The sequence below is a fragment of the Fundulus heteroclitus genome, unplaced genomic scaffold (genome assembly GCF_011125445.2).
Source record: "Fundulus heteroclitus isolate FHET01 unplaced genomic scaffold, MU-UCD_Fhet_4.1 scaffold_100, whole genome shotgun sequence".
NCBI lineage: Eukaryota > Metazoa > Chordata > Actinopteri > Cyprinodontiformes > Fundulidae > Fundulus > Fundulus heteroclitus.
In genome coordinates this window covers 524809-540786 of record NW_023396466.1, presented here as the reverse complement: position 1 = coordinate 540786, position 15978 = coordinate 524809, and the positions used below count along the sequence as shown (strand labels likewise).

The window sequence follows — 15978 nt, the reverse complement described above, 5'->3', positions numbered from 1 at the left end:
GGGCTCTCTTGTCAAAGCAATTACAAAACCAGCCAACCACCTAAGCTGAGCTGATACGAAGGAAATTATTAAAATGTGGACAGAAGAGGTGATATGGTGACACGCAAAGGCCGTATTCTACACAACGGATATTTTCCATTGCTTTTCAGCATGTTTGGGACTCTGAGAGATGCTTCTTTGTTACTTTGTTTCTTTCTGTTGCCTTTAAGGTAACAGAAAGGACTAGGAGTACAGAACTAGGGTTGCATGATATTAGAAGATCTTGCAATGGCCAATATATATATGGGAAATTTTGTGGTGATGGTGATGCAACACTGAAAATGACTCTTTCTGCACTTTTTCTGCTGCCATAAGACTCTGTACAACAAGCTAAATACTACATTAGCATGTATAATGCAAGCTCATAACACTTGCAATATATGAGCCAACAATGTCAATATGAATATTGCACACACTGATATTGGGATGAAGGTTTATGTACGATATATTGTGCAGTCCTAGTCTAAACCTATTTTTTTTTTAATGTCGAGAAAAGTATTTATTGTCTCAAACTGGTATCTAACACACTGTTGTGTTTAACATGCTAACAAATTCTGGCTGTTAATAATAAAAAAAAACAAGGATTTGAAATGGCAATTCTGTTGTTGACATGTTTTTAAGTTGGACTAAAAGACTGAAAGAGATTTATTTAGTTCTAGCAGAATAATATGGTATTTTTTGTTTTGATTATCTATGCATAATCTGAATGGGAGTCGAAACTGGTTTGGGTGAACCAAGTGTGACAATTACTTAGGCTAAATTTAGACAGTGCATATAGGCTAAAAAAACATCCTATTGTTTGGGGGGTCAGGAGTAGAGCCAGATCCTGTTCCAGATATGAATGTATCCAACATACAGTCATTGTATGTTTTTTTTTTTTTTTTCTTTTTTTTTTTTCTGTTTTTTTTCAAATTGAAAGAGAAAACCTTCTCAAGCACTTAGTTTGTTTGACTGAATCTTCAAAATTGTAATCCTTCTGCTGTGTTTCCTATGCATCTGCAGGATCCCTCTGGCATCTTTGACCTGGTTGAGCTGGTGGGAAATGGCACCTACGGGCAGGTGTACAAGGTAAGAGGCTCTTAATAACAGACGTAGAGACCTTTTTTTTCTCCCCTTACATTTTCCCATCTTTTATTCATTCTGTTGGAATAAAAAGCAGAAATGTGACTGAAGGAAACTGAGTACAGGAAAGAACACTAGACATAAAAGCATATTTATCAGAAATGGAGCATATGTAATAAAGAAGGGGTCTTTTTTTTTAGGAAAATTCCCCTCCTCTGATTTAACCTATTACACTCGTCTCTTTCTATTTCTTTGCAAAAACCTGCCATTCGCACTTCTAAGGCAAAAGGGAAGCTCATGCTGATGTTGCTCTGCAATTGTGACATAGATGAGGTTCGAGCGATGTTTCTTTCGAATGGGCTCAGCTGTTTTTCACAGTTGTTGAAGACTATGCTTCTGCCTGAAGTTCCTCTTTCCTCCCCCACCGCAGCCCGTCAGTCTTGCAGCCTTTTGCTGCTTCACCGCAGGAGGTGACACCAGTCCATTTCATGACCCATTTCGGTTAGAAAACGTGTTCTTTTAAATAGACAGGGCTCACTGATACAGGCCAGCCACCTGTGAGTGTGTGTGCGCGGCGTGCGTAAACGCATGAGGCTGTGGTTAATAGACCAGAGAGTCAAGGTCAGGTAGTGATGGAGAGGAGCTGTTCTTACAGCTGATGGGATGTAAGGTCAGACAGGGGTCAGACATTTGTCTACACGCTTCCAGAAATAATATCCGACACCCTCGCGCGCGCGTGCCTGTTTGCAAAGGACAGGAAGTAGAGCAAAACACGGGGAGAACAAGGGAGCAACGCGTACCTATTTATGGCTGATATTCTTATTTTGGTGAAAGTGTATTTATTTGCTGACATTCAGTGAGTCCCCCACATTACACAGCCGCAGATTGCCTTTAGCTAATCTAGTCTCCTGTTGGGTTTCAGAGCCATGGTCTGATTCGCACCAGTGGGTGACTGAATGCTGCACAATGTGAAGGGGTCAGTGGAAAGAAATAGGACTGTCCGGAGGACTGCTGGAAATGCTGAATAATTTCTCGCATTCTCATTTGGTGTAATGAAAATAGCCAATATTCCTGAATAGCATTTCATAGTAAGCAATGAGCTTTTTATGTCTGGTCACTTTGATTAATTAGACAAAATTGAGGGAAATTTTGTTCAATAACGTTCACTAATGATATCCCCTAAAATGTGGATGTTATTTTCAAGTTGAAAGCAATTGGCCTAAAGCATATTTGCTTTTCAGAACATGCACAATGTTTGTAAAAACACAGAAGGGTAAAGAAAATCAGAATTTCAAAACGAGGATTTCACAAAAGTGCAAGAAAACTAAACATGTTGTTTCTGCATAGTGAAACTAGCCGTGTGACTGAGGGTCACGATGACTCGACTAGGCACTGAAAGGATTTGTAAGCAACTAGGATGGGTGCAAAGAAGCCTGTTTAGAGATGATTTGATTGCAGCACAGTAATAATACAGATGTCTTACAAATCCAGCGTTGAGCACAACTGATGCATAACTGAGTCTGGTGCCGTAGTACTGCAATGCAACTAACTCTGTATGTTGTAATTAATCCTGTACAGTGGATCGTGTTTACTACATACACTATATAAAAAAAGACTTGATCTGTGTAGTGTGGCTTGAAATGATTGTGATGTTCTAGGTTGTTCTGCAGGTGGAGGTATGATGCAGCCAACCGGTTTGACTGGTGATTAGTTGTAGTGGATGATGTGGCTGTTTTGGAAAACCCTAGAAAGGTGTATGGGTGGTTCTTGTCATCCAATTTGGCTGTCCCAGCCAACACTGCTCCTCTTTCATGTTCCAGTTTTTCTTGCCAAATGATTTGGAAACTTCTCCACTGTTCAAGTACACACCGTTGAAGGACAAACGCTTACTTCTTTAAAGTAAACCTCCCTGTGACGGCTTCAACCTACTGTATGCATACCGAATGTGGAGCTTGGATTGTTGTAAAAACCTGTATTTTAAGGCAAAGTCTGTCTTGTAACCTTAAAAAGCACAAAATACGACATAAAAGAATGACTTTTATCTTTTAAGATGTTGAAAAGCTTCTTTGAAGTTGAATAAACTGGCTTCAGACAAGGAGCCAGTCACTTGAACAACTATTTAAAGTTTTCCAGTGCGGTTCAGTTCTCTCGTCTAGCCGAAGCGTCTGAAAAGGATCGGGGTGTTGTCAGCAGGTGAGTCTGTGGGTCACTGAAATGATAAATTGACCCTCAGTCTGGTGGCTTATAGTTAACTGGAATTGCTTTGCCGCTCTCAGAATCAATTTTTTGAGCTCTTGTATCAGAAGGAAGAACATGTTAGAATATCTTTCATTGGAGAGTTCAGGAGCTGAAGTGTTCCCATGTGTCAATCTTTGGCTCTTGTCAGCGTGATGTGGGGCAAATAGTAGTGATAGAAGATAATAGTAGTTTTTTCTTTAGAACACGGAGCTATAAAGGCTGGAAAAAAAACATGGTTGAGGGCGGCTAGAATAGTGAACAAAACTTAAAAAAGCCATCTATCAGTTTCCTTACACTGCACAATTATACACTATTTTAAATTGGTTCATCACTTCAGATTTTAAGTTAAGTTAACTTTGTGGTTGGACACTGAAACATTGATACGCGTACTTTTGCAAGTCCCCGTAGGCCGTTTCAGTACAAAATAAAATGTTCTACTGATTTTTCTGTGTGCATAGAAAGCGTGTTGAAATGTTCTACCTTACAAGCATTTGTTTGAAAAATATGAAAACCTTAAAAAAAAAAAAACATTATGAGCGTATTCTTTCATGCTAGATATCCTTGCACTATTCATGAAATTTCTCATCAAACATAACTTTTTGAGTCCAAACTGTATTTGTATTCATTTGCGTATGCTGACATTTTAATCAGAGGGTTTCTGCAGTTACCTTACACCTTACTGACATTTAAATTAGCTTGCGAAGTGTGAATAAAAGGTAAGAACCGACTAAGAGCTTGGCATTTTTGACATTTAATTTAAACTTACTGAAAATTTAATCAGGCGCATTTTTCTTTTTCCTTTTTTTTTCTTTTTTCAAAGCGTGACTCTAATACGGCTCCTAATCCCTCTGCAGAAATAGGTTTGGGTTAGAGAGGTGGGGTTATCCATGCATGCTTTCTTTTGTCCTTACATGTTACTCTAATGGTCAGCAATGTGTTTAATCTTGCTGGCGATATTCAGCCTGTAATGTGCTGCAGTCTCCATGCACTTCTGTGTGCCTGGGAGCGAGAGATAACAGCTTTATCAACCTTTCCATTACCCTGTGTAGTTAAATGATACACATCTGCTCCTCTGAGCTCCGTTTTGCCACACCGTTTGCACATAGAATATTGTCGCAAGTAAAGAAAACATTTCTCAGGACGACGTTCTTGTTAAACATTCCCATTCAAGTAAAAGTAGTTGCGACAGGATCGCTGAGAGATGAGTAGCTGCAGTGGAAAGATCTTTTTAGCTTAACTCTGTCCCTTGCTCATTTTATATATATATGTGTAATTCATGTGGCATTACTCTCCCTCCTCTGTCTGCTCATCCGTATCAGTTTTAAACCTTTGTCTTTGTTGTTTTACCTTATCATTGTGTAGGCACATTTCTTTCTCTCTCTCTCTCATTTCCTGCCTGCCTGCCTAAGTGATCTGGATTTAAGGGGAGCTGCCTGAGCCCATGTATGTATGTTTATATATAGCTTCTTCTGGCTGCCTTGAAAGGACCATAAATAGAGAACATGGGTATTGCTGAATAATTAAACACTTTATCTCTCCACTTTGCTTCCACCTCGTCTCCCACATTCTCAGTTCCTTCCTTTAGCTTTTTCTCTGTTGTCACCCTCACCGCTTGCCTCTCCATTGCTCCCCTATCAGCATTTCCTCTTTTCAATTTGCAACATTTATCCTTTTCCTGCACGCCCTTACTTTAGATCTTCATGCTTTTGCTTTTGTACGTTTTTTTCTTACTTATGCCTCTGAATATTTGATGCAGCTGGAGTGTAATGGACATCTCCAGTGTGAGAAATTTGTCCTTAGCTCACAGGATTTCACAAAGAATGAGTGAGCACGCATCATTCCTTTCTTGGAATGTGGAGTTCCGACTGACAGGATACTTAATTGAAAGGGAGACCTATTTATGGCAAAATTGATTAATCATAATTCCTATATTCCTATATTGAATGACTGAAGGACCATTTCACAGGACCAAGATAGTTATGTCCTGATCAGGATTTGTTTTAATTTTTTTGTTTTTTTTTGTCCAAGTCCTTTAAGAACAGGGATTTGCCAGTTCTAAAGCCCGGTCCGATACATTATCAATAGATATTCTTAACTTGCAGTAACATAACAAAGTTTGTTTGGTCTGCAGGCATATTGGGATTGGATCCCATTTATCTCACCACACTGACGTTCTGCAGGCTGCAGTATCAGTTTGTCCTGACAGTCACAGATATTTTATCCTGACTGGACTTTCTGCGGGGTAGCCTTTTATTTCTAAACCTATCTGACTCAACAAATACAGCTATCGTTCTCAATAAACTCATATTAGCTGACAACGCTTGTACGCAGAGCTGCTAAAGTGTTAAGCTAACGCTAGTAAGTTTCCTTTGTTTTGGTCTGGCTCATTTATATTTTGGCTCAATAATATTTCAATGCAGTCCCATGTAATTCTGCGCAATAGTTACAGGAAAAGTGTTTTTTTTTCTTTTTCTACATAGAATTTTGTATTTCAGTGACTCATGTGTCACTTGCCCTCTGGTGCAGCTTTCCCCTTTACAAACAGCTGACAGTGCGAGTCACATGACAGCCAGACAGGAAGCTGCAGCAGCCAATGCAGTTTTTCTCCTAGTGCAATCAAAACCATAAATGGAAAACCCAGGGAGGCATGCACAGTCACAGATATACATTAACAACAATAAATCAAATTTTATTTGAAGCACTGTTCATGCAAAGAAGCACTTTACATACACCAACAATTTTATAGAAGTTGAAAACCGATGGAGCGACATAGAAAACTAGTACAAAATTAAATAAACAAAGTAAGGCAACAAATAAACACGCAAGAAAACACACCAGGTTCACATTGCAAGCTTTTAAAATTGTCTGCTGAGGGACCCCCACTAACGAGGATGAAAAAAATCGTAGATGTAATATTGTCTCCAGTCAAACGGCAAGCCGAACTCACCACACACAAACCGACTTCCCTCGTGAACATTCAGATGTCAGACGGGAAATCTCGCAAAACCTCTCGAGACCAAACGTGAGTTCAGATGTAAAAGAACATGAATAACGAGTAGGAGCGATATGGCGATAGTTTATGGGCTAATTTTAACAGAGAATAAAACATTACAAAAAGAAAAGGCATGAAGTAGCTCAGCTTCAAAAAGGTTGGTGATCCTTTGTTTACAGTCATTTAAGTGATTGCTGCACGCCTTGTCACAATAATCCGTTGATCTGTGGAACACATCACCTTGGTGTTCATCGGGGAGAGGAATGTGATCGTAGAAAACCCGATAAAATGTTGGCCGGACTTTTATTTAAGATTTAAGATGGCTTATGGGATTTTTATTTTTTATTTTATTGAAAGGTTCTTATGTATAGTTATGTGTCTGAAAAACACTGCAGTTTTAAATGCTGATGAAAAAGTCGATCTATGGTTAAAGTCTAATATGGAGTGAAATTGAAGTTTAAAAGGAATCATGAAGCAGTTTGGCTGCAATTACCGTCTGTGTCACCAATTTTCCCACGTCTCCAAAATGAGCTTTCGCCTGGGTCAGAGCTGCCGTGAGGACCACGCATTTTCCCATCAAGGTTTTTTTCTTTTCTTTCATAGATCCCAACTTTTGCATGGAAAGTGGTGTACGCACATTTCAGACCCCGTTTTGTGCTTACACAAGCTTTATAAATGAGACCCCAGATCACTGTTAACAAAGCACACACAGCAGGAAACATCCCATCCCAAAAACCGTGGTGTGGAAGCGGAAGATTGGGGCAAAAATTGGGCTAATTATCCTGCCGTATGAACCTGAGTTTAGGAGCACTGAGAGCTGTGAATTCAGGGTGCTTAAATAATTAGCTAACATTTATTGCTCTCCAGGCAGATCTTAGTGATACGTTGAGTAATGTTGCAATAATGCTAAATTTGCTATATATTGTGCAGCCTTAGTTGTTGGTTCTCTTCCCTCGAAGCAATAAGATCCTGGGTTCAAATCTAGCTAAGGACCTTCTTTGCAGACTTTTAATGTTGTCCCTGTGCGTGCATGGGTTCTCTTAAGGTGTACCGGTTCTCTCCTGCCATCCGAAACCATACATAAAAGGTTAAATAACCACTCTAAATTGCTCTTTGCGGTGCGTGTGCAATGTTCTCTGTCCCGGGTTTTGTCTCTGCTGCCCTGTGATGTACCGGCGACCCAACCGCCCTTTGCCTCGGCATAGATTGAGCAGGTATAAACTTGTCCACATTAACACGCAGTCATCAGGAATGTCTGCAGTCTGTCATTGTTTGTGTCGGTGTTGTCGTCACAGCGTAGCACACTCTCGTTGGATTACTTTGCGGTCTCCAAGCAGGGAAGAAGCATTACAAATAAATAGAGAAGGAGGGAGAGCGAACACTCCCTGTCACCCTGATGATGGGACCATCTGACAGTGCTCCTCCTTAGGCCAAGTGCTGCACACTCGTTAAATATTCAGCAGTCAGACCGAAAGACACACACACACACACACACACACACACACACACACTACAGCCATATTGGTATTGAGGACCTGTGCTGTGTGAGTTTTTGGTACTGTGACTCTTGGTCTGCACAAAAAGCCACTGTATGGTTTCCATTCATTTCACCCATATTTGTCTGCCTACACAGATGTGTGGACAGTGCTTTGAAGGATGTCTTTAATGTACAGATTTGTTTTTTTCATCTGCCAAAGGATAAATGTAAATGACTGCACAAGCTTGGTTTTCTTTTAGATAAGTATACAGTTGATCTTGTTAGAGTTTTCATTCCGTTTTGCTATCTCAATGTCCTTTTTATTTTATTTTATTTACATTGTTGGGTAAATTTGTTCCTCTGTGTGCTTCTTTTCCCTATTCTGCCTAGTCGCTGTACTCTAAAACCTTGTACTCTACCCCCCTTCCTTCAAAGTGTTTTTTAAAACCATTCTTTATCTGCTGGAAATCACTCTGCAAAGTACCATGGGCTATTTTTCTCTTTTTGTGCCTGCCATAGCTATCTCCCTTGCACAGACAAATACACTCAGTATACAGGCACATCAAAGTTTACTATCATTGGAGAGAATTGGTGGCTTCAAAATAGGAATATGACCAAGCCGCTTGGTATGTCTCATTTCATACTTTTTGTTGTCATTTAGCTACAGTTCCTCTACAGAGTAAAGTAAGGACATATTGTCTTGCAGGAGGATTCATTCTTGAGGATTTATTTATCTTACATTTTGATCCCATTAAAACTTGGAATGTATTCAGTGTACGCACCAGTATGAAATGGTGTGCAATTGCGAACTGAAAGGAATGGCATTCAAGTTGTTTTTCCAGATAAAATCTGAAAATATTGTTGTGTACTGTATTCAGCCCTGTTGAGCCAACATTATCCCAAAGGACTTTAGGCAGCAATCACAAGTGTGATTGCTGCCTAAGTATAAACTATTAATATTAGGGGTTCACAAGAGTGAACAGTCTGTTTTATAATAAAATAGAGCAGTGTGCAAATTATCACTGTTTCTGTACCGTATTTTCTTTTTCTAGATGTCACACTTTAATGAACTGAAACTGAAATTATTTTCATTTTAAAATAAAATATTTATTATTATAGTCTATATTATAGTGTGATTATATTTGTGCCACAGTGGCTGAAAAATCTCAGAATTTCATCTTATTGCTTTTCTGCTTAGTCATCGAGTGATAGGAAGAGACAAACTCATAGGATAAGAAATACTCCGGCATCAGCTGACTGCTCATTTGACACTGTTGCATAAACAATTTGATCACCAGATATTTATTGGCTGCCGCTTATTTGATTATTTTTGGACATGATTCACACCTATACAATGCACGTGTGAACCGCTGCCTTTAAGGCAAAGCGAGGCATTGTCCATATCTGCAATAAGAAATTTTGTATTTCAATTTCAGCATCCTCTCTTGCCACCTGCCAACGTGCAAAGCAGTTAACCCCCAGCTGCGTACCGATCTGCGCATTGGTGTATAAGTGTGTGTGCTTGTTGGGCGTGTGGCAAGGTGAATGGCACTCTGGTGGGAAAGCTTTGAACAAAGTTAAGCCTGATGCATGCTAGACCATCAGTTTCCATAAGTCCTGTTTTCCTGTGTATAGATCATTTACTTATCCAACAAAGCTGGTTCTTAGGATTGAATGAGCAATCTAGTATATTAATAAAGTCTGCTGAAAACTCTCAGTTTAAGTCAGATGTGTTGAAGCATGGCAACATGCAAAATATACAAAACAGGCCAATATAATAGCGTAATACATAGTTTATTATATGTTAGTAAATTGTGCTAATTGTTGCAATATTTTCACAGATGCTGACAATTTGAAGGGAATGTTTTAATGTGTAAATGCGGATGAATAGAGTCATGATTGGGCATCATTTTATGTTAATTACATGGCTCCTAAAATCAAATCTAAACGTGAGTGGTACTCTACTTAAAATAAGAGGCTGCTGATATGAAAACCTGAGGTGGTGTAGTAACAGACCAAAGTATTGATAAATGGTCGATGCACTGTTTTTAATGTTATTAAAAATATTCTTTCAAGGCCTCAGCTGTGCAGCCTGCAGGCTATGGGTTCTGATTTGTGCTCATATAAATGCATAGTAATTCTCCAGGTTGCCTTTTACAACGTTGTTGTTGTTTGCCAGCAGCTGTTTGACATTGTCACTGCATCTTTTTTGTTGTTTACCATCAAACATGCACAGTCCAGTCTCTTGAGGCCTCATGAATGAGATGGGTTCCCTGACTGAGGTGGCCTTTGCTCATTATGGTGGAAACAGCAGATGGCCTTGTTCTGCCCACATTCATGAGTATATCCACACATTCACACCTGGCTGTGCGTTCATTAACCCACATCCATGCTGTGTTTTCCCCAAGGCCACGTGCTCCACTTACCCAGATGCCCGCCACCCAGACCGGAGTCAATTAGCCATGCCTTGAACCAATAACAATCTCTTTTCTCTTTGCTTTTCCCCCCCTTCTTCTTGTTTTCTAGAGCTGCATAATAAATTGAAATACAGTTGTTGTTATAGTATCAATGGGTGCAATATCACAGTCACTAAGTACTGCTTGGATGCAATTTTTGGAAGAATATTATATTTCAAGCGACATGCATACAAATTCTGCATGCCATTAATATATTTGGCCTCACACCTAATGCATATTCTACTTGCTAAGGGAATTAGGACAAAGGTGTCCAAAATATGTATGTTAACCATATTTAATATTATTACATATTCAGTAATAATATCACAATTACTTATTTTCCTTATACTATCACTTCTTTTTTCATTTGAACTAAAAATATTATTGCCATTTGACAGTTTATTCAATAACATACACCTGTGCTGGCTGAGTCTCTTTACTATTCCTCATCGCTCCTGTAATCTCATTTTGTAGCCTCGCTTGTCTTTTGTTTTCCCGTTTAATCTCCCCTCTGCATTATCTGAAGGGCCTCTTTCGCTCGTGATTTCCGTCCTTCTCCACAACCTTGTTCATCATCTTCCTCCTATCACTTCCGTACCTTCAGCATGCACGGTAAATCAGCTTGGCTGTTCGTTTGACCTCCGGAGGTGCTGGAGCGTGATACCGTTGTGCTGAACCGGCCTCTTTGCTGCAACACTCCCGCTCCCCCTCCTTTATGTAGTGCTCCCTCGTGTGAGGAAACCCTGACTCTCTTACTCCGTCTCGGTCAAGTCCCACTGTATTTCTTGGTATCACACTCATGGGAGGCTTTGTTCCCCTCTGAGAACTTGCTGGCAGTCGTATTTAATATTAGACCTGAACAGACAAGCAGACTGCTGGCAGACTGAGTCAGTAATCCGGTGCAGAAATGAGTGATCATCTGTTTATAGTCGCTGAGTTTGCCATTTATCTATTTCCCAAACGGGCATTCATCATAGTCCCTGTCAGCCAACGCTATCATTGGTTTTTTTGCCCTCCAAAAATTTACATAAAGAAGAAAGTATTATTATTATGGGAGTAATAGATGCATAATGTAGTTTATTACAAGTTGGAACTAAGTTCTTAAGTCAGTCTAGAAAAGTGTAAGCGCTATATGACTGCTTAAGACTTTGCAAAGCTCAGCGTTAAATGATCCAACAAGTCTGATGGACTCAGCTGATCGGCACGAGGATATGCCGCCTTGCATAAAATGAAATGTAGCAGCACTGAGACAAGGGAAGTAAACAACAGTTTGTGGTTTCGCAACTTCACCCCCGACAAGAATAGGTTCCAAAATAGCTCATACTGGTCGAAACTCAAATAATTTATGTTCACCGTTCACTGCCTAATGTGTTCAATAATAAACAATACATTTGCTTTTCAGGGACGTGTTCTCCCCTCTTAAGCCACCGGAAAGCGAAAGGAATCTCAAGTTTGGTTGTAAAATCTGCCCATTAAGAGTAAATTCTTGGTGACAGCCCCTTTTTTTTTTAAGGGACTATAAGGCATTCCTCGTTGATGAAATGAAAGACTTGTGTTCTGATATTTGGTCTATAATTACCTGGAAGATGAAGTTCGAGAGCAAAATCAGAAGTCACAGAACAACTAAGCTGTGACTTCCTCTGTGCACCTGTGCTGTACATTCAAGTCACGGCTAAACTCACTCCCTGCCTGCAGCGTTTTTTTTTCTGTTTTTAATGTAGGAAGATGTAAAACAACATTTTTTTTTTTTTAGACCTGTTTCAATGTCGCGAGCGGTTATGTTTATGTTAGAGGAGGAGGTGTGTCACAGAGGGTGTGGGAGAACGCGGTTTGTGTAAAATCAAACTGATTTTGAAGTTGGCATTTCCAACTGTCGTTATCAATTTACATTAGCAGTCCAGGGCAGCTAGCATAAAAAAAACGGCTGTCTGCGTGAGTCAAGTCCTGCTCTAGCTGTGCCGTTTTCCGCTCCCTCTCCCAGCAAACATGTCAGATGTTTGTCATGTCTAATTGGAAACAAACTTCTTGGCTGAATGAAAATAACTTTTAGTGTAAATAACAGACTTTTTATCTGCATAAATGTGGAAATTACGGTCTTTATAAAATAGTTTTATACATATTTTTGCAGCTGTTTTTTGTGGATTTAACAACACTGAATCCAAAGGCAGTTTATTGTGGATCTGTTTATACATGTGTGATTCCCTTTAATCTGGATCACACTGGAATACACATTACAAATCAACTTTGCACACACTTCTGCAAGAGGGCATCCTGTTGTGCAAGTTTGGTTCTGTAACAAATGTATGATAATTTTTCTATTTTTACATCTTACACTCAGAGTATGGGCATACACAGACAGCACTTAACAAACTTATGTCCTTATCCAAGTTTTTCCAGTGCCAGATAACTCTGCTGCTGCTCAGAATATAATAAAAAAAATATCCTTTTATTATCCCTCAGTGGTGAATTTCAGGTGTACTAGCAGGACAGTGACGGCAAATGGAAGAACCCAGACTCACCCAAAGGCTAAAAAATATATAATATAGGACAGTAAAGGTCTTTTTATATTGTTCAGTTGTTAAAAATAAGTAAAAGTGCTAAAAGTCATCTGCGACTGAGAGGGAAAAATTAAAAAAAGATACACATGCATATTTTCACATGAAAACAACGGCAGACTATTTACCAGAAATGCAAAACACCAGCAGGGATGGAAACAACTTACAGAGTAGTGATGATTATAAAGCCAAACTGCGGGCTGGGAGAAAGAATCTGCAATAACGCTGTTTTGTGCACTTAAGGTGCAGCAGTCTGTCACTGAGGGAGCTCCCCGGCTCTGCATCAGCTCCATGCATGGGGCGAGAAGATGAAGTGCAACAGGGATGTTATTTTTTGCTGGAGTCCTACTGTCTCCCACCACCTGCACTGGGTCGAGTGGGCGACCTAGGACAGAGCTGGCCTGACTGATGAGCTTATCTAATCGCCTCCTTTCAGCTGTAGATAAGCTGCTGCTCCAACAAACGTCACCGCAGAAGATGGCTTATCCCACCGCAGAGTCAAGAAGGGCCGTCCAGAGCGCCCCCTGCACTCCAAAAGATCTCAGTCTCCTCAGCAGGTAGAATCTGCTCTGACACGTAAAGAGCATGCTGTGACGCCAGCATGTTGTTCAGGACAAGACCCAGGCACTTATAGGAGCCCCCCCCCCCCCACCCCACCCCACCCATCTCAATGTCAGTTCCCTGGATGATCAGTTTGGTATTTTGTTTTGTCTACTGCTTTGTCTCAGGTTAAGCTGTTTAACTTTAATTTCTGGTTATTTAGCACTCAAAACCCTCTCCCTGAACCAAGATTAGTCTGTTTCTCTTACACTTGTTTATGATCCTGATTATTTGCTTGTTTTTCTTTCAGCAGTGGGTTAATGAGTGGCCATGTTCCAAAGTGCAATGTCCTTTAGTTCAATTCTAGATAGTCCAAATAGTTTTCCTTATCTTTAATCACATTGTTCTCCTCTGTCTTTAGCACTGTGTACCTGCAGTATTACCCCACTTGTTAAAACGGTTCCTCTACATCTTCTTTTGTCTTAGTCCACGTCTCTCCTTTCCTCCCTTCTCATCTTCCAGAACAAGAGCAGCCACGGGGGGTGCTTCTGTATTTCCTAGTCAGTGCTGAAGTAGATTGGAATCGAGGCCTTTGCCACTTTTATTTAATGCCTCGCTGATTCCACAACAGCGCGCGTGCGTTTTCGATGGTGTGTGCCGGCACACACCGACGCTGAATCACTGCGAGTGTTTTGAACTTCAATGAGGTGTGTGTGTATAGGCGTATTGCCTCTGCATTTCCTCGGCGTTCTGCCCTGTTTGTATAAAAGTGCCTTTTGTTGTGCTTTGATACTCCTGCACCTCCGGTGACGCCGTCTGGGATTGTAAACCGAGATTTAGGAAGTGGTGGGTGTTGGTATGAGCATTGGAGACACAACTCCAGCTGTCTGAAGTCCGTCAGCTCTAAAATAGCTGAAGATTGGTTTATTTGAGAGTGCATCTGTTCTACAGCAGTCGGTTTCTCCAGGATCCCTGATAGAGGGAAGTGAAAATTGAAAGTCAGAGGCAGTTTCTTCGACCCACTTCTCCCCCGTAATGCATGGTGACGGGTCCTATGCCAGGGCAACAATCCCCAGACGATCCGTCAAGTCCTGCTGTTTGTGAATGGCAGTGTGGATTACCAGAAGGGCACAGATTGGGATTACTGGGTGGCCCATTTCCTCTTTGTGCAAAATGGAAGGACACAATCATGCTGCCTGCTCCATTTTTAGAGGGCTTGTAACATGTTCTTTTGTTCTGCACTTACTGTAAGCGGTTCCCAAATATTAATGGTCTTCGTCCACAAAATAACAATACAGAGATTTTGACTGTCACTGTTTGAAATGTATAAATATCACTATAACACAAATTAAGAGGACATGATGACAAAACAAACATTAGAAGTATGGTTTTTGTTGTTGTTGTTGCAGATGCTATGAGGGTGTTGCATCTCACACAGTTTTTTTTCTTATTGGCTAAAATAAATTAGGTTGATGTACCAGATCCTTTCTCTGTCTGTGGCTCATGACAAGTGGTGGTGGATACATTTAAAGGGGTTCAATCTAACAGCCAACCACTATATTAGCCTACCCCTAATGACCATTCTAATATCTTTATACATTTGTGATAATGTCTTTTTCACAATATTTTTCTGTTTGGTTTGATATCTGGAGATCATCTCAAGTCCCCAAGCTTGACACTTCACAGCACCTAGTGACCTCTGAAATCGCTTCTCTACATTGCTTGCAAGTCAAGCGACACCAAATGCAAGCTAAACTGAACTGTGGAAACACTCATTGGGTTTTTATCTGTTGCTATGGTGAAAAAAGTTTCCCATTAGGCAACCAGCTGTCAGATGCTGGTGTTCAACACGTAAACAGGTTCACCCACAGGAAGATGTTAAGTAGAAAGGCAAAGCCACACAGATAACCGCAGCTTCTCTTGCAACAAGTATATTGAACATTTTGAAGTTGTTTTGTGCAGTTTAAAGGTCTGAAGTTGTTTAATGGTGTAATTAATTTTGAACTTTTCCACTGGAGGACTTGAAAGATGGTGACAAAGCTATGTGAAAAACCTATTTGAAGTAGTGGCTTGACTCTTTAAAGTATAAATATGAGACAGGCAAACATTTTAAAACTGATTTTTAAACTCCTGCACCCCATAAGGGGGATAGTATGTTCTGGATGAAGTATGCAGATAAGAGATACCATGTCAGGCTTCTCCACTGTGATGAAAAGACTGGCCTAAATACAGCTATGGCCAAAATTCTTCACATCCCCTGTCAGATTTGGGATTAGGGGGCATTCACACCACCCGTGCTTAGTCCACTTTAATCGGACTCTGGGTCGTTTGCTAAGGAAGTTCAGAAAAGCCACTGCTTTGAATAATAATCAGAATTGGAATACACATGGGAATGCCAAGCGGAACAGAGGCCGCTCCAAAAGCAGGAAGTGGACTAAAGAGCAAGGCAATCTGGGTAAATACTAACTGAGCAATATTACTAATGAAGTACTTCCATATATTATAAAGATCTTGCTCGACACCTGTGTAAACGTGACATCAGTTTAATGACGGTTTTCGTGCCCCTGCTCGCACACCGCCGCCTCATACGGAGCCATCTCACCCGCCGTGTGTAGAATA

At 40.4% G+C, this 15978-nt stretch overlaps 1 protein-coding gene across 1 annotated transcript in view; it reads left to right on the top strand.

Moving 5' to 3' along the window:
* The window catches only part of tnika (TRAF2 and NCK interacting kinase a), a 112951-nt gene that overhangs the window by 13133 nt on the left and 83840 nt on the right, over positions 1–15978 (top strand). Inside the window, exon 2 of the mRNA XM_036128567.1 lies at positions 1042–1107. Coding sequence (XP_035984460.1) covers positions 1042–1107 — 66 coding nt within the window. The remainder of the gene's footprint in view (positions 1–1041; positions 1108–15978) is intronic.